At 34.5% G+C, this 24148-nt stretch overlaps 1 protein-coding gene across 1 annotated transcript in view; it reads right to left on the bottom strand.

Annotated features, from left to right (window-relative positions):
- Nucleotides 1-7721: 7721 nt before the first annotated feature.
- NLGN1 (neuroligin 1) overlaps nucleotides 7722-24148 on the bottom strand; it is a gene marked incomplete at its 3' end in the record, with an annotated part of 2013512 nt that continues 1997085 nt past the window's right edge. Inside the window, exon 14 of the mRNA XM_081087461.1 lies at nucleotides 7722-7920. Coding sequence (XP_080943587.1) covers nucleotides 7722-7920 — 199 coding nt within the window. The remainder of the gene's footprint in view (nucleotides 7921-24148) is intronic.

Raw genomic sequence — 24148 nt, 5'->3', positions numbered from 1 at the left:
AAGACAGTATGGAGTTTCCTCAAAAAAACTAAAAATGGAACTCCCTTTTGACCCTGTGATCCCACTTCTAGGAATATATCCCAAGAAACCAGAAACACCAATCAGAAAGGATATGTGCACCCATATGTTCATAGCAGCACAATTCACCATAGCTAAGATCTGGAAACAGCCTAAGTGCCCATCAGTAGATGAATGGATTAAAATAGCCTTTGCTTGAAGTAGTTATAATGCTGCATGCAATGCAGGGATGAGAAGATGTGGGCATTGAGTAGGATGGTACCAATGGAGATGGAGAAATGTGCAGCAGAGCCAACCCAACTTGCTGATACATTAGATGTGGGAGTGAGAAAAATGAAAGGATCAAAGATGATTCTTGTTTTTGGTTAGAAAATCTGGTGTATCTACTGAGATAGGGAAGAAATCAAGAGGAGCAAATTGGGCAAGAAATAAAACTGCACTGAATTGTATCTGTGGGAATTCGGATGTCAGAGAATGCCCTGTGCATTGTAAGAATGTCTCTACCTCTATAAGATTAGTTTAGTTGAAGTAGGAGAGAAGAAAGAGACTGTGCTTACACAATTATGTCATTTAAAAGTCAGATTAGGTTAGTGGTTATAACTGGGCTGCAGGATAAGACCAGCTTATTAGGATTTTATAGTATTGTGAGGATTTTATGGTACTTTGAGGATTTTATTTTTAATCCAGAACACTAGTAAGAATTGCTCAATGAACACACAGGTATCCACCACCAAAACTGTCAAGGGAGGACATAAAGAAATGAGAATAAAAGAAGAAAGAAATGAAAAGTGCATGTTTGAGAGAAGAATAGAAGGCAAAGAAGAAAAATATGATAAATCTCATAGGATATTTCCTGAACAAGGCTTACTCTTGTTTGAGTGTAAATAGATGTTATATAAAAATAATTCAGTAATAATACACACTAATAATTATTTTTGCATATATCTTATAACAAAACACAGCATAGCAGTTGTTTTCATCTGCATTTAATATTTTAAATGAGTGTTTTAAATATTACCATTTCATTGTACATACTCATTACATTTATGAATTAGAACATACTTCTTAAAAGATGCCTTCATTTCATAGTACTACGTTTTTAATGATGTGCAAATATTTAAGCAAGTGAATAAAATATTCACTCATTCTTAATGTATGTGGTATTCCAATCCAATTTTTGTCACTCCAAATCATAATACTTTCCTAAATCAGCTGCAATTTGAGTCATTTGAGTAATATATAAAAAGTTGTAAAATAAATTGAGATCACACTTGGGCTAAAAATAGAACACACTAAATTCCCAACAGACACCACACATGATAGAGAGTAGACTTTCACTTCTATATAGTAATTACAGAACTACAGACACATGCCTCTCAATCAATGCCATTAACAATGAATCACAGCAAAGACAATGACCATGAACATTTCTTTACAATAGAAATATTTCTGAATCACAGATAATAATAAAATTATCTTGAACAATATTCAACACAGTGCAATTTAGCCATTGAGACACCTTTCAGAGATATTTGTTTTTAACCAAAGATAATTTAATTGGAGAGATTGCCCTCCAAATTCTATCCCAAATTCATTTATAAATCTTCTCCTAAATATCACGTTATTTATTTTATGGCTTTCTTTTTTATTGTTACACAACTGAGAAATTTTATTTATTATATAATTTTATGGAATTAAATATTGCTACACTGTAGACATGATTGAAAAAATGCATGGTATATATTAACATTCCAAACACATATATGAAACTATTATTTAAATGATGTTGTTTTTCTAGATGTCTACAAAAACAAATTAGCCCTTCAAAATGTTCTAGAGAATATTTTTTCAGAATACAAATTCTATTCATATTTTTTAAGTAGCATGTTAGAATGTGTGAGATATATTTGCCATTAAACCTTTCTGTGTGAAATCTAAATACTAAATCACTTAATAGAGTCCTATCTCAACTTCTGAACAGAATTATTTATAATATCTTTGGAATATAATCAGGTGAACTACACATAACCATCTGGACATTTTGTTTCCTACAAATAATTTGCAATGGTGGAGTAAAACATTTTTTTTTGTTTCTTGTTAAACAGACATGATAAAATTGTCTTTATAGAGTAATAGTCTTTTTCTAACTTTCAAAACAAGGTAGTCCATTTGTAGCAGCTTGATATAAAGGAAAACAAATAATTGTCATTAATATTAAGAAAACACTATCACATCTACTGAACGCATGATTCAACAATAGTTAAAAATTTAAAATGATAAAATACACTCCAAGTAGTGTTCATCTGCTTTTAGCATATGAGTAAAGATTCTTGAAGGAGTTGGAGAATTTTGCCTATTGAGCAGTCTAGACAATTAAATAATTACACATTTTGATTGAAAAATATATGTAATTTATTAAAATAGAGACTCTAACTGCACTTCTCTAGCTAAACTTCTTTCAGATGCCAAGTTTATACTTTAATTAGAACAAAAGGCTGACATTAACTTCAATGCAACATAATAATTCATGATAATGATTGTATATTAATCTCTTGAGCTTGCACATGACATATGGTATAGTACAGGCACCTGTATGGTCCTTTGGGGACTGAGGTTGTGCATATTAATTAGCCCCTGGAAAACAAAATCTGCCTCCCTCTGAGAAAACCTACCTCAGTACTTACTGGCTTAAGACATCAAAGGAATTGGAATACTGTTAGGCTCTGTCTACACTCATCAAATCTTTGTCTAGAATCAGCTGATCCTGAGTTAATTCTTGATAGCATCCTACTTAAGAAATTAGAGTAGTCATGCATTTCTTTGGCTTCAATGATTGGAGTTTGGCTGAAAACATCAAAATTATCAGTTTGGTTACAGAAAACTATATAACTATATGCTTCAAACCAAAAGGAATCTAACCAGAAACATTAAAATTTGAAGCAGCTTCTTTTTCTTGAGTGCTACTTGAAAGTGCCTCAGTTTAATCCTTCACTTTGTAAATTCAGATACAATCTGAATATGAGATTATAAATGTCTTTAAGAAATATGTCATTTTACAACAAGCAAGGCCTCAAGATTCTCGACAGCCCCAAGTGTGCTAAAGGCTCTTTAGTGCACATCTTCAGAGGATAATGAAACGATGTTATGGAAATAAGACTCTGGCTGATTTACAGATAAATGCATATTGAGTCCAGTAGATATTAACATTACTCTCTCGGGGGAAAAAGAGCCTAATCTAATTGCTGAAGTATATCTAGAAAGAGGAAACACACAATTGAGTGGACACGGTGATGATCACGAAAGGTTAGATTTTTAAAAAAATTATTTGCAACTCTTCTTTTAAATTCATATCACTTGAAATTTCTAATTTCATAAACAAACCCACTTAACTAAAAAATATCTGCACTCAATGGAGTGCTAGAACTCTGAAGTTTCTTAAGATCTTTCAGAATAGTTTTTTTTTTTTAAGTTCAAAATGTAAGCATATGGAAGAAATAAAGACTCACTAGTGCAGTTAGGCAGAATATTTTTCATAATTATCACATTCTTTGTCGCCCCCCCCCCCCGGTTTCCTCTGTGCTCCTATGATGAAATGATTATGTTGTTATGTTTATTGGAATATGTGGACCATTTCACTTCTGTTCAACACATGGATTGACAGTTTAAAGTAATTCCTTTCTATTAAGAAAATATGACTAAGACACAGTTAAATAGCCTATTACATCAAAGAGATGACGATGTGCTACCCTCAGAGAAAGCTTACTTCTTGCAGTAATTAATCACGCATACCACACAGTGCCTCTTAGAGCATTTTTTGCTAGGTCTACCAATTTGTTGTGTAAATAATTACAGTTTTTCATTTGAGGCACAGATGCTGATTCATCATTAGGCAGTTGGCAATAAATCATCATTTATTTCAGTTTAATAACATTTATCTTTGCAATAGGGAAACCTACCTCATGCTTATATTTATTTAAGTTAAAAATGTCAATTAGTTATTCTAAGCTCTTAAGGATAATATAAAACTTTGTTTGTAAATTCAAGCACTTGCTTTATTTCCCCCCTATGAAATTATATAGGCATTTTGAGGAGAAAATTGTGTAATGTAAGGCTTCTGTTATTTTTATTTTTATTTTTATTTTTATTTTACATCTAGTTGCCATGATTGTCTACAATGGTGTATTAATTTTTAATACTCTTATAGATATTTTCTAACCTACCCACATATAGTTAGGTTGGTGGGCCACCATCATAAGGAACATTCGACCAGTCATTCAGTTAACTTTCCTCATTAAAAAAATAAAATAGGTTGTTGTGAGGACTCAATGAACAAAAGTAGCAGGCACAGATGTTAGCTGTGTCTGCATCCTTTTTTGAGAAATACAATGGCTACTTTTACTCTCTCCCTTTAATAGCAAAGCTTCAGGTACCTCCTGTTGTTGTGACTCTCAGTTGTGTTTTGCTTTTTTTGTTGTTTGCTTTAGATATGTTGCCAAGTAATGCTTTCTCAGGAGCCAGGATTGATGTGGATTAGAAATTCTTAAACTTCAGAGTTCATAATGATCATCTGGGAAAACCTGCTGAAGATGAAGATGGCTAGGCCTCATACCCTAAAATCCACATTTTGAGAAATAGCAATTTAGCTTCCTGATTTAATACAGAGCTAAAATATGTTCTCATAAAAGCATTTGACGCAATGCCCTCCTTCCTACTTCTTTTGTCCTGAAGAAACTCTCCCCACTTCCTCCTGAGTACCCAATCCTTTGCCTAGGAAGGTTTTATTTGTCAGGTATAGTCAGAGAATAAGCTAGTCCTTAATTAGAGCAGTAACTCCAGTATATGCAGCATTTGGAAAAATGGCTGCTTTCTGAGGATGCACTGGAAAGATTGTTCATAACCCCTAGCATCTCAAGGAGGGAGCTAGATTTAGTGCATTTCAAAGCAGAGAAGTGTAAATTCCAGTGGTGCTTTTGCTACTAGCTAGCTATGTGACTCTATCCAAGTTCTTTAATCGCTTTGGCTTCAGGTATTGAAGCCCATGGGGTGATAATGCTTTTCCTGGCTGAAGATAAAATCTTAGGGTTTAGACTAAAATGTCTCTTTAGGCTTCCTTTTGACTCCAAAATACATGCTCTTCCACAAAGGGCAGCGTGTACACTTCTTGAGCCCAAGTTCCAGTGATGCAGATTTGGCACATTTTCTCAGCAGAATAACCATTTATGGGTTATTACATCTAGGCACAATTCTATGTATGAAGGAGTGTGAGAATTAGCAGGCACCCAGATATCTCAGTAAGAATTGAAGCCTATTACCAATTCACCAAAATCACTTGCTATTAACTTGCATAGGATTTTATTTACTTGGATCTACTGGGAAAAATTAGAATAATATAAATTTGGTGGAACCCTGAGGTAATCAGACCATAACAGTAATGTTCTTGGTTAAGAAGTTTGTTGCAGTCAAATATGTAGAGCAGCATGTATAAAACTGGTGGACATATATTTATAATTTAGTTTCTTCACATCTCTTAAGTAGACTAATAAAATGTGTTATTCCACAGTTAACTTCAGTTCTCTCTATATTATATGATATATCAAATATCATATAATTTCAAAGTGAAGAATACATAATATTGAGATTTTTACCTGTGCAGTGTGGTTTACCCAAGTATACTATCATTAAACAAAAATGTACAAACAAAAAAAAAAATTGTGCTTTCAATGCTCTTACAGACTGAGTGAATTTACTCAGGATTTTGTTCTAAACTGATAAACTATAAAATTGATCATTATTTGGCTTTGCTTTAAATTCAACCCCAAATTAAGAACTGGAATGAATGCATTAAAGCTTGGTTAAATATTTAAATCCTTGAGTATAAGGCATTCTATTATTTGGCCCTAACCATGTCCATATGTATATTCTCATCTTTGATGTTGATTTCGGTGGAGCAAGGGACATTGATGTTGAGGTGTGCAGCAGCCTGGTCCTTCAGTCCTTTCCTGAACATGGCAAATATTTTCAAACAAACAAGTATATTGGTTTAAAAAAAATCAAGCAGTTTCATTTCTCATGTAAAACTATGTGCACACAGGCAATTCAGATGAAAATGGATTTCTGCTTGAATTATCTAGCTAATTGCCTCAATTCTCTTCTTTGCCTTGAGCATATAAACATTACTTAGGGTAGGAAGAGCTGAGCCTTATAAATCAATTAATCAATACTGATTAATTCTTTCCCCTCAACTTTAGGTTTCCTTTAAACTAAGATTAGGTTTATGCTCATCTATAAAAAGCAAAGATTTAGACACACAGGTGCTGTCTGCAATGTTGCTCTGGCCGTGTATAATGGGGAAGTGTGTTTACTGTGCTGGGATAGAGAAAAAAGTCACATGAAATATTCTGAAAATATGTTTCCTCAGGGGATTTCCTTTATCCAGTATCAGAAGAAAAAGACTTAAATCCATTCCCAAGAGCAAGCTGAAAGTTTAAACTGTCACCTAGCAGAATTCTAAGGTGTTGGGGAATCTTGGATGTCAGGGCCAATGACAATGTCACTATTAAGAGTTTCATTTTCCACAAGAGAAAATAATTGAAGTGTGGGAAAGACATATTCATACAGAAGCACTGTTTTTTCTGCATAAAATTAGGATTATGACTATTATATCTATGTTCACTTTTAGTCACAACTAAGGATAAAAAAGAAAAACATATTGAACGTTTCCTCATAGATTTCAGGAGCTTTTTTTCCCATTGATCAAAACAACTATTTCTTTCATAGTAAGTCCTTCATGTCAGTGGCAAAAATAGCAATTTAATGCTTTTTAAGATACTTGGGGTTTTCAAAGAATGTGAGAGGCTTTCATTTTAAAATAGCTCTGTTTCAGGGCTTCCAACAGAAACAACACAAGAAGAAATTAGAAATATTGTCACCCTCATAAGACATATATCACCCCTGGATTTTTACAAAATCAACTGAGGCAAATTAAGGGTTTCAAAGCTTGTCACCTTATGAGTTGTTAGAAAAAATTTGCATTTAAATTGATCTGTGCAGCTACCTGGAGATTTTTCCCTGGAATGTTTATGGCTCTTTTTTTCATTAATACTTACAAAAATACAATTTCATAACCAGTGTATTACTACATCTAGTTGTGTTATGAACAGGCACTTCATTTCATAAAATAGAAACATTCAAAGTGGGTTTGGTCAACCAATCACTCAGTCAGAATACTTGAATTCTTCATAATGAATACTTAATAGTGAATTAATCTGCAACCATATCAACCCTCCATTTCTATTGCAGAAAGTAGGTCATTAAATGCTCTAACATAAGGAACAACTTCTGTTCCTATGTGCTCTATCCATAGGAGCAAAGATTGTCCAAAACTTCTTGTAACGCTTCCCCCCAAATATTTTATATATATATAAAAATACAGTAGATTTCTTTTAATAGATAAATCTTAAGTATTATTTCAATAACTTGCTTTTGCATATTCAGAAATGCAGATATATGAAAAAAATTAATTGTGCAAATGCTCTTTTTATATATGTCTATTAAAAATACAATCTAATAATAGCTTTAGATTTGTATAAAAAGCCATTGGTGGCGGGGGCGGGGTGGGGAGTCTTCAATGTCAGAAAGTCTATCAGATTGGAGCTTTTGCTTAAGGAATTGTAAACAAACTTTTTAAAATGCTGAGAGTTTTCTCAGTTCTTCCCATCCAAGACACTGTCGAACACATCAAGTCCTGCTTTGAAGTAAACCTGAGCTGAATTAATGCTGTGCAACACCTTTGACAGAGCTTCTTGAAAGGTCTCATTGGATGCAAGAGACTTGCAGTGCTCCCAAGCCTCCAGGAGGATTGAAAACTGGCTTGTCTTCTCATCAAGGTGGTACAGGATGTTTCTAAAAAAAAAAAAAAAAAGAAACGTGTAAGTGATTCATGTGATTCATGTGCAATGCTATTTGTATATCAAACATTGTAACAAATATTTAAGACACAGTGATATTTGTGATAGGAAAATAAATTATAAAATATCATTTTTTCAACCTCTAATGAATTAAGGGATATAAATACATATCATCTAAAGTTTCCCATAGTGATGAGAGAGAGAGCGACCCAGGCATTATGTATCTCCTGATGTAAGTACACCATACTATTGATAAAACAAAATAAAGTATTTTGGTAAAAATACTGCATCTGAATCTGATGGAGATTCTGAATCTAATTGTTAATGTATACGAGGGACACAGAAATGTGTTAAGTGATATCATGGTGTGTCATTAGCAAAATACAGAGTGTGGGAAACTCTAAAAGACAAATGATCCAGTTTATTAACAAATACACTATAATAAAAAATAGGTGAAGGAGGAACCTTTAGACCATGGTTATGTGACCTTGTGCTGTGGACATCTGATGTTGGATAATTCTTTATTGTGGCAGTTGTCCTATGCCCTGTAGGATGTTTAGCAGTGCCCCTGGCCTCCACTTACTACATACCACTAGTTGTCTTAGTCAGTTTGGCCTGCTATAACAGAATACCATAGACTTCTCACAGTTCTGAATGCTAGAAGCCTGAGATCAGAATGCCAGCTTAGTTCGGACCACCAGGGTTCTTGGTAAGAGGACTCTTCGTGGTTATAGTCTCACATGGCCTCCTTGGTGGTGCACACAGAGAGAGATCCCTCTGTCTTCTCTTTTTATAAGGGCATTCATCCCATCACGAAGGCCCCACACATATAACCTAACCTAACCTAATTACTACCCAAGGCCCCACCTTCAAACATCGTCACATTGGGGTAAGGATCTTAACATAAACATTTTGGGAAAACACAAAAATTTAGTCCACAGCAATTGTTAAAATCATAAATGTCTCCAGACTGCTAAAAGTGTCCCTTACAGGCCCAAATTGCTCCCTGATTTAGACTAAAATAAACATGTCAACCATTGACAAAGTAGGTCTTTATTCAAACAAACTAAAAAATAAATAGTAATGTGAAATTGAATACTGAAGATTTGTTAATACTAAGAAATTGTTTGTATTTTCGGTGTGATGATGGTATCAATATGTTTATTAAAAGTGTCCTTACCTTTTAGAGATACACACAGTGATGTTTGTAAGTGAAAGGTTATCATGTATTGGATTTGCTTCAAAATATTTTAGATGAAAAGGAGGGTGGAGCTATGGACAGTATAGGCAGAACAAGATTGACCATTAGGTAATTGTTGAAATTGGGTAATAGGATCCAATATACTATTCTAAAGACTTTAATGTAAGACTCAAAACTATAAAAATCCCAGAAGAAAACATAGGCAGTAAATCTCAGACATTTCTCATAATTTTTCTGATACATCTCCTCAGGCAAGGGAAACAAAAGAAAAAATAAACAAATGGGACTACATCAAACTAAAAAGTTTTTGCAGAGCAAAGTAACTTATCCACAAAATGAAAAGACAACCCACTGAATGGGTGAATATATTTGCCAATGATATACCTGGTAATTATTTCTTTACTAATATCCAAAATTTTAAAGAATTTATGCAACTCAAAACCACAAAGAACCAAACAATCCAATTTAAAAAAAAAATAGGCAAAGGGCCTGAATAGACACCCTTCCAAAGAGGACATATAGATGGCCAGTAAACATATTAAAGATGCTCAATAGAAAATCATCAGAGAAATGCAAATTAAAACTACAATAAGGTATCACCTCACAGCTGTCTGAATGGCTATCATCAATAAATCAACCAACAGCAAGTATTTACCAGTATGTGGAGAAAAGGAAACCCTTGCTCACTGTTGGTGGGAATGCAGACTAGTGTAGCCACTATGAAAAACAGTGTGAAGTTTCCTCAAAATATTAAAAATGGAGCTACCTTATGATGATGGTGATTCCAAATCTCAGAATATATGTGAAAATCCCCAAAGCATGGATTCTAAATAACATTTCTACCCCTATTTTCATTGAAGAACTATTTGAAGAACTATTGAAGAACTATTGAAGAACTAAGATTTGGAAGTGGCCCAAGTGCCCATCAGTCGATGAGTGGATAGAAAAGCAGTGGAACATTTATACAATGGGATACTACTCAGCCATAAAAAGGAAGAACAATCTTACCAATGAGACAGCATGGATGAACCTAGAAGGTATTATGCTAACTGAAAAAAGCCAGTCAGAGAAAGACAAATATATGATTTCATTTATATGTGGAATCTAACGAACAAAACAAAATAGAAACTGGCTCATAGATACAGAGAACAGACTGAGAGCTGTTAGATGGAATAGGGGCTGGGAGGCCGGGTGAAATAAGTGAAGGGATTAAGTAAAACAACGAAACAAAACAAAACAAAACCCCACAACTCAGACACAGACATCAGCATTTGATTATCAGAGGGAAGGGGAATAGGGCAGGCATAAGAGGGTAAAGGGGTATAAATGGTGATGAAAGGAGCCAAGACTATGGTGATGAACAAACAATACAATATACAGATGATGTATTATACAATGATACACTTGAAACCAATTTTTTTAACCAATGTAACCGTAATAAATTCAATAAAATATATTAAAAAATAAACAAACATATATAGTAACACAAATGATTTAATAGTTAAGGTATTTCAAGGATAAAAAGTTTAAAATGTATTGTAATTATTTAATCTTTTAACAAGAACTCCTTATCACAGTTATTGTACTAATTTTTTTATACTGACTTACTAATAAAAATAAATCAGTATAATAACTATATTTAATCAGTTTTCATAATATTTATATTTTGAATTCTCTCCCCTTTATCCATGCTCAACTGTAAATCATTTCATGGAAAATATATTTCCAGAACTTATGAATGTAATATATATTTTCAAAAGATCTACCAAATACTTCCATTCCTTGAGGGCTCAGCATGCTGAGAGTCAAAAATATTATCACCCTTGTTATCCAGAAATGCCCCCTAAATGAATTGTACTAGTGCAATTAATATATTATGTAGAGCATGTTTAATGATTATCATGCTGTTACAGTGACTTTTGTACATTTTTGAAAGTCACTGGCATGCAACACATTTCTACCTAACATTCTATGGTTATTAAATGTTAAATATCATTAATATTATTAATATTCTATTTAAGGATAAGATGATATTAATAAAATATGCTTATAAAGGTTGCAGGATTAATCCTTCCATGACAATTCACTTAAGCATAAGCATAGGCTCTAATATAGTATGAAAAATTTCAACCATACTCCTATAAAATATCTAGGAGAGAGATAATGTGGAGGAATAAAAATACATCCTAAAGAGAATGTTTAGGTAGAAAGCACAAGAAGTGTGATTATTGTTGATATTTTTATTAACTGGAAAGCACTACATATATTTCCTAAAGACCAAAGTAATGGAGTCTGTAATGTGCCAACATTTGCTTTTTCTAACTAGGAAGCAACACAGTAACATATTTTTAAAATGACTGTAAACAGACCATGCAAATAGAAATGGATCCTTTTTTGGCTGGTGAAATTCTACAAGGAGCTAAACACATTTTCCATATGCTACATGCATCAAGTAGTAGGCTGTGCCAGCTATTATGTAAGATAAATACTCATATCCATTTCTATCCAAACTGGGTACAAATCAGCATAAAACTACAGATACTGATATTTTAGTAGGAAAAAAAAAATAACCTGAGTTTTTCATCATAAGAAAAAAACTTTCATTTTGGGTAGCTGCTGATATAACTAGAGTTAGTTGATCTTTATTATAATAGAAGCTTTTCACCTTTATAGATTGCTTTACCTTAAAATAAATTGAGGATACCAAAGATATCTTCTTTAAATTTTTATGAGAAAGATAATTTCTCCTACTGATTTTCAGAAGTAGCTCATCTTTTCCTATTTCTCTTTGTGTACTAAAGCCCGCTTAGCTTACTGCTTATCTAAATATATAAAAGCCTAAGCGACTGTCACAATTGAACAGATGACCAAACAGGCTGCGTGGGGTGACCAGGCCAGCAGGGGGGTTAGTGAGGGACGACCAAACAACTGAGCAGCAGGCTGCAAAGATGGCAGTGCCCACAGCCGATAAGGAGGGAATGTGCCAATTGACTGCCATGCCCTCAAAGATGGCAGTGCCCAAAGCCACAAGATGGAGGTGCCTAGTTCCCTCAACCCTGCTGGGGCAGCAGGTGCACCTGCCTCCGGACTCCCCCATTCCCCTTAGCCCCCCAGCTGCCCAGGGCCGGCCTGAGATGCAGGCAAGCCTCAGATGGCGGCTGCCCAGCTACTCAAGGCTCAGGTAACCAGGGCTGGCCGAGGCTTGCGCTGATGGCAGTGGCAGCAGCAGAGGTGTGATGGGGCGTTGCCTTCCCCTAATCGCCAGGTCGCCTCCCGCCCCTGAGGGCTCCTGGACTGTGAGAGGGGGCAGGCCAGGCTGAGGGACACCCCTCCAGTGCATGAATTTTCATGCACCTGTTCTCTAGTATAAAATAAATTTCTGTATTGGAGCCCTTTTCCAAAAATGTACCTTCACATTACTTTAATTTTAATATTTAAATGGGAAAAGAAAAAACAAACCAAAACTCAGCCATGTTTTTACATTTAATCACATATATTCCTATATATTTCTTAGTTCTGAGAACTTTCTTACAGGATCAATAATTAACCCTAAATACTCCAGGATCATTCCTGGGAAGCAAAACTACCATTGTGGAATTTTTTGATATGCAAGTACTTCCTGCCTTTTAAAATATTTTAGTTAGATCAATGCTTCCAGTAAAAGTTTCTAAGTCAAAATTCTTTTTATTCCCATGTAATGTCACCAAAATTAAACCTCACTTAAAAGGAGGTAAGATTTCAACAATAAATACTATATCAGAGTACCAAACATGTCTCTGTTTCTCATTTATGGACCCATATTTTTCAGATTAGTCAAAAGGCACATATCTGGAAGGGGGGAAAAAAAGAGTGACAAGAGAAAAAATACATTTGAAGAGTTTCCATGTCAAGTGTCTGTCCTTTCCATCCATAAGAATTGTATTCCTCAGTGAACCACTCCTGGTCTTATACATACCAGCTTTAGTCCAGTTCAGAAAAGTTTCCTTGGAGAAAGAATGGGCTGTGTTATTTAGTCAATAAATCACCATCCTATTTGCATACACACAACATGTTTCTCAGTATGGTATGTAGAGACATCAGACTTAATTAAAATATTATTTAATTGAAATCATTTTAGGAGTTATCCTGTTTAAAATAACATTAATTCCATCCTCATGCCTATCTTCCCTCATCTGTAACAATTTGAATCTTATAAATGTAATTCATACACAGTCATCTTGACCCCCCCCCCCCACACACACACACAAAGAGGCTACTAAAAGGAAAGTGTAATACATTATTGATGACACTAATGAAATTACAACACACATCACTCATTTTAATGGGTCTGTTTCAATGACACATCACGGTGACCAGGAAAGAGCAGCACCAAATTCAGAAACCTAATTAATAATCAGTGAAGGAGATAAAGCATCTTTACTCAACTGACAAATCTTTTCCACTCAGCAATGCAAAGGGAAACTGAAGAGAATGAATTTTGAAATAAAGGTATCTGAAGTCTTCATGAGTCATTTCCTTGAATGTAAATTAGCAGATTAATGATGGAAATGATAGCCTCTTTCAAATGTCTCTACTCATATTTGTTCTAGAGGCCTGGTGCATGAAATTTGTGCACTTGGGGGGTCTCCCCCAGCCTGGCCTGTGCTCTCTCACAGTGTGGGAGCCCCATGATTGATTGCCCCAAAGAGGTAGGCCCTGCCCACCCATCCGGGGCTCATGGATGGGTTACCCCAAAGAGGTAGGCCAGAGCTAGGGGTCCTGCCTCCATGATGGGCATGGAGGAACCTCTACAGAAGCTGCATGGAGCAGCTGCCAGGACTCGCACCCACGGAGTGCGCAGGGCCCCGGGAACCCGGACCCACCCCCACAGCGCGTGCAGGGCTGTGGCATGCACAGGGCTGCAGAAACCCCAGCAGAAGCCACATGGAGCAGCAGCCGAGCCCTGTCCCTGCTCCACACACCCGCTGTGTGCACAGCCATCTTATGACAGCATGAGGACATCACAGTGTGACAGCGTGAGGACCACCTAGGCTTTTATTAGTAAGATATGGGCACAGGATGCCACACAACCTAAACTTGAATTAATGTTCATTATATCCCATGTTTGAGAAACTCCTAAATAAAATCACACTAACTAATAAGTCATGTCTTCCAAACTGACTGGATATACATGCTGAATGCAGAGAGGAAAGGCAAACTCAATTTCTTGCAATTGTTGCTAACTCTTTTCAGGGATTATACTGACTGTACTCCATAGGTAATAGTGGATTGCTATATTTATATCAACATTAGAAAATATTATTTGATACTATGTCCGTGAGAATTCACAAAAGACATGACTATACTCTATACAGTACTCATTTGAACTTGGTCTATACTAGCAAATGCAAAATGAGAATTAAGACTATTGTTGATATGGTCAAGCCATAAACTACCCAGACAACCTAGGCAGAAATACACCTGTGATAGATTATTTGCAATAATGGCTATAATGTCTCTCCTTCCTGTATGCAGGCCACTTCAAAATGTGACTCTGCAGGTCTTTTTGTCAAGAGATGGGGTGTATTTCCCTACCTCTTGAATCTGGTTTGACCTTAATATTTGCTTTGACCAATAGAATGTGGCATATGTGGTAAGTCTATGCCTCAAAAGGTCTTGCATATTTCCTCTCTTTCTCCGGGATCCTGCCAAGGCACTATGTAAACATTCTGGGTTAGTGTGCTAGAAAAAGAGAGAACATAAGGAACAGAGGAGGAGCTGTTCTAATAAGGCCTCCCTGTCCTAGCAAGAGGCACTGGTTATAGACATAAAATCAGCCAAGAAATATCCACTGGACCAGAAGAATTGCCCAGTTGAGCCCAGCCTAGATGGCTATATTAAAGAATTATGGACAAAATATATAGTTGTTTTAAACCACTAAATTTGGGGGTGATTTTCAATGTAATTATAGATAATTGATATATTTTGGTAGTCTTTTTCTTCCCTCTGGGAGAGGAAGGACTTATGTTGCTGTAGGCATCTGTTCTCTATTCTCTATTGATATCATTGTTAGAGCACAATATATGATGTGGATTCAACAATATTTTAAATGACTGGCTAAATTCAGAAGACACTTTTGGAAAATTGTGCCAAATAGTCTACATGAGGTATGCATTACAAAGTAGGATATCTGTGTCGATTCATTAGATGTTTTAAAATCTGATTTTGGGGGATTTTTTTTTCACTAAACAAAAAAATAAGTTAACCATCACAACATCATACTGTTTTTGTTTTTAAAAAACAAAACATGGATAAATTGTTGAATTACAGCTCAAGAAATGAACAAAAATGTTTCTGTCTGTTTCTATAAGATTACATATAAAATATAACAGAGTACAGTAAACAACTGTATTCTATAGTCAGTGTCTCAAGACTTCTCAGTCCACCTAACTACAATTATTTCTCAAGAGAAGGTTTTTGAGAAAGAGAATATCTCTTCAGACAACATTCAAAGCATAGACTTGAATGGTACAGTGCTGGATGATTTATCAACAAAAAAAATTCTATTTCTGCACTCAAAACTGTCAATTATATCAAGAGGACATAGAAATCAGACAAAGATTAACTCAATCGTTAGCACCTTCCAGAATTTGGAGAAGATGGTGATAAATTTGACCACTTCTTATTCACCCTCATGTAATTGTTTTCTTGTTTTTATTGTCATTTCATCAATGCTGGTTTTTAATTTATTTCTAATTACATGTGTGACCTAAATCTTAATATCTAGATGAATTTTTTTCTTAACTTATTAGGAACTCCTTTTCTTTAGTATTTCAGCTTATACTCATCAGGAAGTAAGATCTGTATCCCTCCAAGGACAACTTCATTTGAATGCTCTAGTCCAGTGGTTCTCAACCTTCCCAATGTCGCGACACTTTAATACAGTTCCTTATGTTGTGGTGACCCCCAACCATAAAATTATTTTCATTGCTACTTCATAACTGTAATTTTGCTACTGTTATGAATCATAATGTAAATATCTGATATGCTATATGTGTTTTCCGATAGTCGCGACCCACATGTTGAGAACCGCTGCCTCTTGACAATTAACATAATATCCTTTAATCTATGTACCAAATATTTGCATTTGACCTTTCTTCTTTATTCTTTCTTTATCTTCATTACCTTTAGTAAACAGCAGTGCTGAGGACATACAATGAAACAAAATAGGTAATTCAGCTTTTTTTTCTTTTCATTTATTTTCTGATTCCACTGATGTAAAGGATGTGAGCTATTTGTTTTGAAAAGTTCACTCCAAAGCCAAAAATTTATAATTTAGGCTGTGTCTATTTAAACAAAGTGAGTAATTGAGCCAATATTGATTTTTTTTTTACTTTATTATAACTAACAGCCCTTATTAATAATCTAATATAAGTAAGTCACTGTGTTAGGTGCTCAGGGACAGAAAAGAAAAGTTTAGTTTATGTTGAAAGACAAGCACATAATGAATAAATTAAAATGTTATTTTAGTGTAATGCCCATATAATGCATTTAGAATACTACATAGTATGCAATGATTTATTTTTATATTTTATACGAGTTTTTACTTTATCTTATGTCTATATTAGACTATATACCTATTATTCTATGTATATATTAGTTAGAAACACTGCTTTGTAATAAATGTCTTTGTATATCTTGTCCCTCTATTTCATATACTCTTTATGGGCATATAGTGCAAACTCTATAAATATTCTATGCAATAGTTACTATATATGGTATGTTTTGTGGGTAAAGCTCCAGGGGTAGATCCTAATAGGATAACCTGGTTCCTCTTATTCCAATTGCCATAATATTGATTCAGATAACACAGTCTTAATTAAGTCAGCATAGGTAATTCTTTAACCAAACGGATTATTTCAGCAATGGTTATAAGACCAAATCTTGGAAATGAAGTTTGAAGAGAGACTTTCTGCAGGATTCTAAAAGCAATAGTTCTTGTTTTTCTGAGATAGCTAAAAAGGTAATCCATTTTATCCCTTACAATACTAAGGGTATGGATATAAAATCTTTAAATTCCAACAGAAGAAAAATCAGCCTTCATAGAAGGCAGAAAAAAGAAACAAAAAAGTAAACTTATTGCTTAATCATATCATAGAGATGCTGAATCAAACAATTTAAAATCTGTTCTTCTTGACTCAATTATGTGTCAGATTATTTCACTATTTAAGCTAATTTGAGTATGGTTTTATGCAATTTTCAATAAAATGTATCTACATATACATTTCTTGTTGAATTTATAGTTATTAACAGCATATAGTTTCCTTAATAACTAAAGGTATTTTTTCACCAGAAGAATTTAAGTAACTCATATAATTGACATTTTAAAATGACTGCATTGAGGAAAAAAGTGCATGATTTCTCTTGAATAGCAAGTGTATTATTCAGGATAACTTGAAAACTTAAGACCAACAGGACATTATAATGTTTGTTTAATTTTAGCTGGAAGAAAACATCAGTACAAAGTAGAGTGATTGACCTATCGAAGCTATGAACATTGATCTTAAAAGTTAAAGTTCTTACTAGAGTAATGTTTTAATGTTAAATTACTCTCAAAATGAGAAAAATTACCTTTCACATTTTATAGAATTGTTACACATGTTAACTTACTAAATATTTACTTTGAAAATGAGACAAGAATAATATTTTAAGGGGATGCTCTCGTGCTGTTCTCTCAGCTGAGTAAATACTCTCAGAACTCTTTGTAGCATTTCTATCTGTAATTGCCTTTGCCAGCACAAGGAAATAAAATGCTGTGGTTTATACCTGTAAACAAATGGATCCATATACAATTTACTATACAAATTAAAAAACTAAAAGCATCTCATTTTGAAGTCCTATTAATTTTTTCCAAATATAAGTACTGTGTAGGTACATTCCTATTGATTATGTTGAAGTTGATTGTAAACAAAATGCAGAACAAGCATTTAACAACATTCAATATCCATTTATAATAAAAACTCTCAAAAATGTGTGTAGAGAAGGAACGTAACTCAATATAATAGAGAAAACCCCGGAAAAGGCCAAGCTAACATACTTAATGGTGGAAGACTAAAGTGTTTTCTTTAAGATTATGAGCATGACAAGGTGTTGATTCTGGAAACTTTTATGCAACCTAATATTGGAAGCCTAACCAAACAATTGGGTCAGAAGGAAAAAAAAGACATTCAAATTGGGAAGGAAGAAGTATGTCACTATTTGCAGATTACATACCATTATAGTATATACAAACATTAAAGACTACATAAAAAAAACTGTTAGAATTAACAAGTTCAGTTAAGTTGTGAAATATACACCACACATATGTGGAATATTGTATATTATTTATGAAATATGTTATATTATTTATACTACATTTATCTTATATATTGTATGTAACAAATTCTATAAATATAATTATTTAGCCATCAGAATGAAATGTTGCCCTTTGAAACACCATGGATGAATGTCAAGGTCATTATGCTATATGAAATAAATCTGACAGAAAAAGACAAATACTGTTTTATTTTTTCTTATATGTGGAATGTAAAATAAAAAAGAAACACAAAAATTATACCGGTAATGTCTTAGACACATAGAACAAGTTGGTGGTTGCAAGAGTCAAGGGACAGGGGATGAGAGAAATATTATATATACATATACATATATATACATATACATATATATATATATATATATATACACACATATACATATATATATATATCTTAATTTAAATAAATTGAATCTTTTTAAAGTCCATATTGTAAGCAAATAGTGGAAATGTCAATTCTTTGCTTTGGTAATTCTAAATGAAAATACATTCATTCTCACTCCCAGTCGTAGGCAAACTACGGCCCGCGGGCCAGATCCGGGCCATTTGAAATGAATAAAACTAAAAAAAAAAAAAAAAAAAAAAAAAAAAAAAGACCGTACCCTTTTATGTAATGATGTTTACTTTGAATTTATATTAGTTCACACAAACACTCCATCCATGCTTTTGTTCCGGCCCTCCGGTCCAGTTTAAGAACCCATTGTGGCCCTCGAGTCAAAAAGTTTGCCCACCCCTGCGTGGGTGACAGAGGGTTGAATCCTGAGGTACCCAATTCAAAGAAGGTATGATTTGGTTAAACTAATCATGTCTCGCTTAAGAATAAATAAATTTATTGAAAGTGCATACACTAAATTATCTCACTTATACGTGGAATATTAAAAAAAAATCTTACAGAAAACAGGTTGGAGGTTGGGATTGAAATGGAAGAAAGCACACGGTAATGACTACATTAATTTAATTATATCTAGAAAAGCTAGGAAGAAATTGAAAGAAGTTGATAGAAATCAAGGAAATGCAATTATCATGGGAACTCCTTCCTAAAGTATTTATTAAAAGTGCTACATGGGGTACAAAAGAATTAGAAAAGCGGCCCCAGTTCAAACGATAATTTTGAGTTTCACATTAAATGAAAAGAGTTATTTCAGAGCTCTTGTTTACTGTGTATGTGGCAAACATCTTAAAATAAAACAAAACCCTGAAGTTAAAGAGTTATAGCATTTTTTTATTAAGGACTCCAAAATGGAGAATAAATTTCAAATAATTTTGTTATAACTTCCTTTCTTCAGAAGATGGTGAAGATAATTCATTGGTCTAAAATGTGAAGAAACTCAAAAGTGATAGACTGATAAGGATTTGAAGGGACATCATAGAAAATTATGTAATTTCATATTATTTTAGTTTCCACTATTACATTAGACAATTCTTCACCTTTATATAATTATGTGAGATACAAATATTTTTCCAAAAATATCTTTATGATTTATTTGCAATAGTTATTAATACTAATGACTACAAGCTTAAAATTAAGCTATAATAGAGATTTATATATTTTTCCATTATTTTAGAAACACTCATAAAATCCAAATAAAATCAAATAGAAATAATTTATATATTAAAATGTATGTATATATTTGTGCTAATTTGATTTCTGGTAATTTGAGAATAACTGAAAGGTAGGAGGATATAGAATCAAATTGCAAAACATTCATATTATTTAGGTTTTCATTTTTAAATGAATTTTCAGATATTTCATCCTTTAAAAATTGGTATTGACTATAAAATTCAAATAACATATTTCAAATTAAAAAAAATCAGAAGGAGCATGCTGGGAACTTGCAGTCAGTAACTAACTTCAACACTAAACTCATGTATCTAAAAACAATGAAGATAATTGAACACATGAACCCAAAGACAAATACATGAAAAGGAAAGAGAAAAAATAATGATATTTAAATAACTAAAATAAATCAAATAACTGTGATACACTCATCATGAAACATTTTTAATGATTCTAGTCTTTTTTAAAAATCTTTATTGTTGAAAGTATTACATAGGTTCTCCTTTTCCCCCCATTAGCCTCTTCCAGCCTGTTCCTGTTCCCTGCCCTCCCAGGCCCTCACCACCCATTGTATATGTCCTTGGGTTATGCATATATGCATACAAGTTCATTGGTTGATCTCTTCCCACCCACCCTCCTCTGCTTTCGCTCTGAGTTTCAATAGTCTGTTCATGTTTCTATGTTTCTGGGTCTATGTGCTGTCTAGTCTTAATTTTGTAAAAATTTGACATGATACATTATTTACAAAGACTTCATTGAACCTCTCTGCCAACCCCCACATAGCCAGGCAAACTTTGCTTCTTTTTTCTAATGAATTTGAAAATTGCTATTTATTTTCCAAATGGAGATGAGGTACAGTGATAACAATTGTTATTTTACTCTTGAACAGCTGTGGATAAATGAAGATGTTGAAGATAAAACATGCCAGCTTTGCCCTCCTGTGGTTTTACTAACACATAAAACATCAGCTCAGAGAAAATTACCTCTGATGGTATTTTGGAATCATTTGTTTTTCATTCTTGCTATTTACGTATTTATCACTTGTGTGTAAGAATAAATGTGAGAGAGAGAGAGAGAGAGAGAGAGAGGAGAGAGAGAGAGAGAGAGAGAGAGAGAGAGAGAGAGAGAGAGAGAGAGAGAGAGAGAGAGGAGAGAGAGAGAGAGAGAGAGGATCTGTCCCACACTGGACTATGAAAGAAAATGTCTAATGTTCTCCTTCTAAATCATATAATTGAGCAGGAAGCTGCTTGTTATACTATCAAACACTACATTTATTAGTAATACAAATTGATAAGAATAAAAGACAGTGAAAACTAAACAAATGTATTGAAAGTATTACAATAAGGGCTAATTATTTTATTTTGTGGTCAAGATAGAAAACCCTTCATTACAGTAGCCTCCCCTTATTGGCGGTTTCACTGTCTGCGCTTTCACTAACCTGTGGTTAAGTAGATCCAAGAATATTAAATGGAAAATTCCAGAAAAATAAACAACTTATGTTTTAAATCGCGTGCCATTCTGTGTAACATAATAAAATCTCCCACTATCCTATTGTCTTGCCCAGAATATGAATCACCCCTCTGGCCAGCGTACCCACACTGTGTACACTACCCTCCTATTAGCCACTTAGTAGTCATCCATTTATCAGTTAGACAGTTATGGTAGCTCAGTACTAGTGTTTAAGCAACATTTATTTTAGTTAATAATGGGCCCAGAGCCATTCACATAGTTTTTATTACAGTGTTGTGTTATAAATATCCTATTTGATCAATAGTTATTGTTAGCAGTCTTACTGAGCTTACATTATTAATTAAACTTTATCATAACTATGCATGTATAGGAAAAAAACATCATATATGTGGAGTTCAGTATTATTTATGGTTTTAGGTATCCACTGGGGTCTTGAAACATATTGCAGACCTTGAGGTAGAAGATGCCTCATAAAAAGGGCTCCTGGTGGCTAATTGGGCTCAAATTTTTAAAAATCAGAGCCTAGCAGCCATTTCTACACAGGGACTTCTTATGTGAACGCACTTCATGGAAAAGCCTGCACTGAACTACCTGCCTCTGCAGTAAACTGCCTGCCTGCACTGTTTCTGCCTTCTGAGCCAGCCCTCACAAAGGAGTTCCTGGAATCCTATTTCAATGAATAAAACTGAGGCTTTCCCATCCAATTAGAGCTGTGCAACTATATCACCAACATCATCATCCACCAATCAGAGCGGCTCTGTTCTGACCAATCAGGAAAGTGCCCTTTGGAACAATCAAACTGCAAGGATTTGGAGTCCTCACATGTATGAAGGCAGACAATCAAAGACCAGGAATGGGGACTTGAATCTATATAAGCTAGCTCCCCTCTGACTGAGTGTGCACAGTCCCTTTCCAGGGAAGACCAAAGACTGCCTTTCCCCAGCTCAGCTAAAACATCAAAGCCCTTTCCCTAGAGCGGAGTGGAGCAGATTAGAGGTGACTGGCACAGAACAGAACAGACTAGAATAGAGTAGGGACAGCGCAGCACAAAAAAGACCAGCACCAACAGAGCAGACCATCGAGGAGCAGAGAGGGGTCTGGTCCCAGGGTTACCTGGTCCCTGGGCTGCCTCACAGTTGTGCTATTTTACAGCCACAATATATCACGACTGAGTTGTTTTGAACTGAATAAAGTTTCCTTCTTCACTGCACTCCAAATTGGGAATTCCTGTTGATGCTGAATTGATGCCCACAGTATGTCCCATGGATAAGGGAGACTGCTGAACGTACAGGCTGTGGAACATATCCACAGAAGCCTGTCTTATCTATTCTCAAATCACCACACACTTCTTTCCATTTTAAAAATAATCCCCAAATTTAACTCTTATTATACTTGCGTTATCAAAATATGATTTTCTTTACAGAAATTTTAATTATGCCTTCAATCATCCTACTTGATTGTATTGTGTGAGGTTCATCTGGATATCTAAATTTTTATGCTTAAAGTTGTACAGGACCCACTGTGATCTTTAATCTATATAAGCCATAGGAAAGTTACAGTAAAAATACAATGTAAAAGATAAAGAAAAAATGGCATACCTGTATAAGACACTGATCATGAAGGGAGTTTGTAGGACTGGAGGTTGTTTTGAGTAAGTAGGAAAGTGAGTGATGAGGGAATGTGAAGGCTTAGGACAGTACTGTACACTCTTGTAGACTTTATAAACACTGTCCCTCAAGCCCTCCCCTTGCTTCCTTTCAACAGGTTCAGAAAAGAAACATGGAAATTGTCAGTGCTACTCCATGAACAGGGTTATGGGCTGAACTGACAGGAAATATTGAGGAGAAACTGGCTGGATAAGGCATAGGTCACCAAAAAAAAAAAAAAAAAATTACTTTCAGAAGGGGGTGAAAGATGGTCTGAGGATCAGCCAGAGTCAAAGACCAAGATGGAGAAATAAAGGAACTTAGGGAATTATCATGGCAATGTGGCCTTTTACTATTACATTTTGGAGCAGGGGTCAGATTAAGGAATTTTGTGGTATTCAATAAAAAAAAAGAGGGTATTTAACATCAGATGCAGAACTGAGGACTCAATTGTTTTAAACTTGAAAATTTGTTTTTGGTTCTATTGATTCTATCTGGCAAAAAGAACTCTCGCTGGCATTGAAATGATAGAAGAAATAAAACTTATGATTTTTTATCATTACAACTTGAAAATATTTCCGAAGTGCAGAAAGCCTGGCCCCATACTACCACATCAAACATTTACTAAAGTGACAGTGGGCACTTAATATTTGTTAAGGTAGCTCTTGTGAATCTGTGTCCTTTTATAGGATCTTAGGTCCTCAACAAAGTATTACAGCAATGTACTCTGAAGACCATCAAGTAATATCGGGGAGACCATAGTGCCCTCAGTGGCTGTCTCACTGGATATCCTCTGTGCACTTAAAACTGAGGTGCTCTGAGTGAGAGGCACTCTATTGCCAAGCCCCACAGATATTATTCCCATCAGAGAAAATATATTCCTCCTGAATCACATACTCCTCCATTTCTTACAGGAAATTCAGCCCCATTATAATCTTACTAGAGGCCCAGTGCACAAAATTCATGCACTGGGGAGAAGGGGGTCCCTCAGCCCGC

This window comes from Myotis nattereri (assembly GCF_964212035.1).
Source record: "Myotis nattereri genome assembly, chromosome: 3".
In the NCBI taxonomy this organism is placed as follows: domain Eukaryota; kingdom Metazoa; phylum Chordata; class Mammalia; order Chiroptera; family Vespertilionidae; genus Myotis; species Myotis nattereri.
The sequence above is the reverse complement of the archived record's forward strand: the minus strand, read 5'-3'. Positions and strand labels throughout refer to the sequence as shown.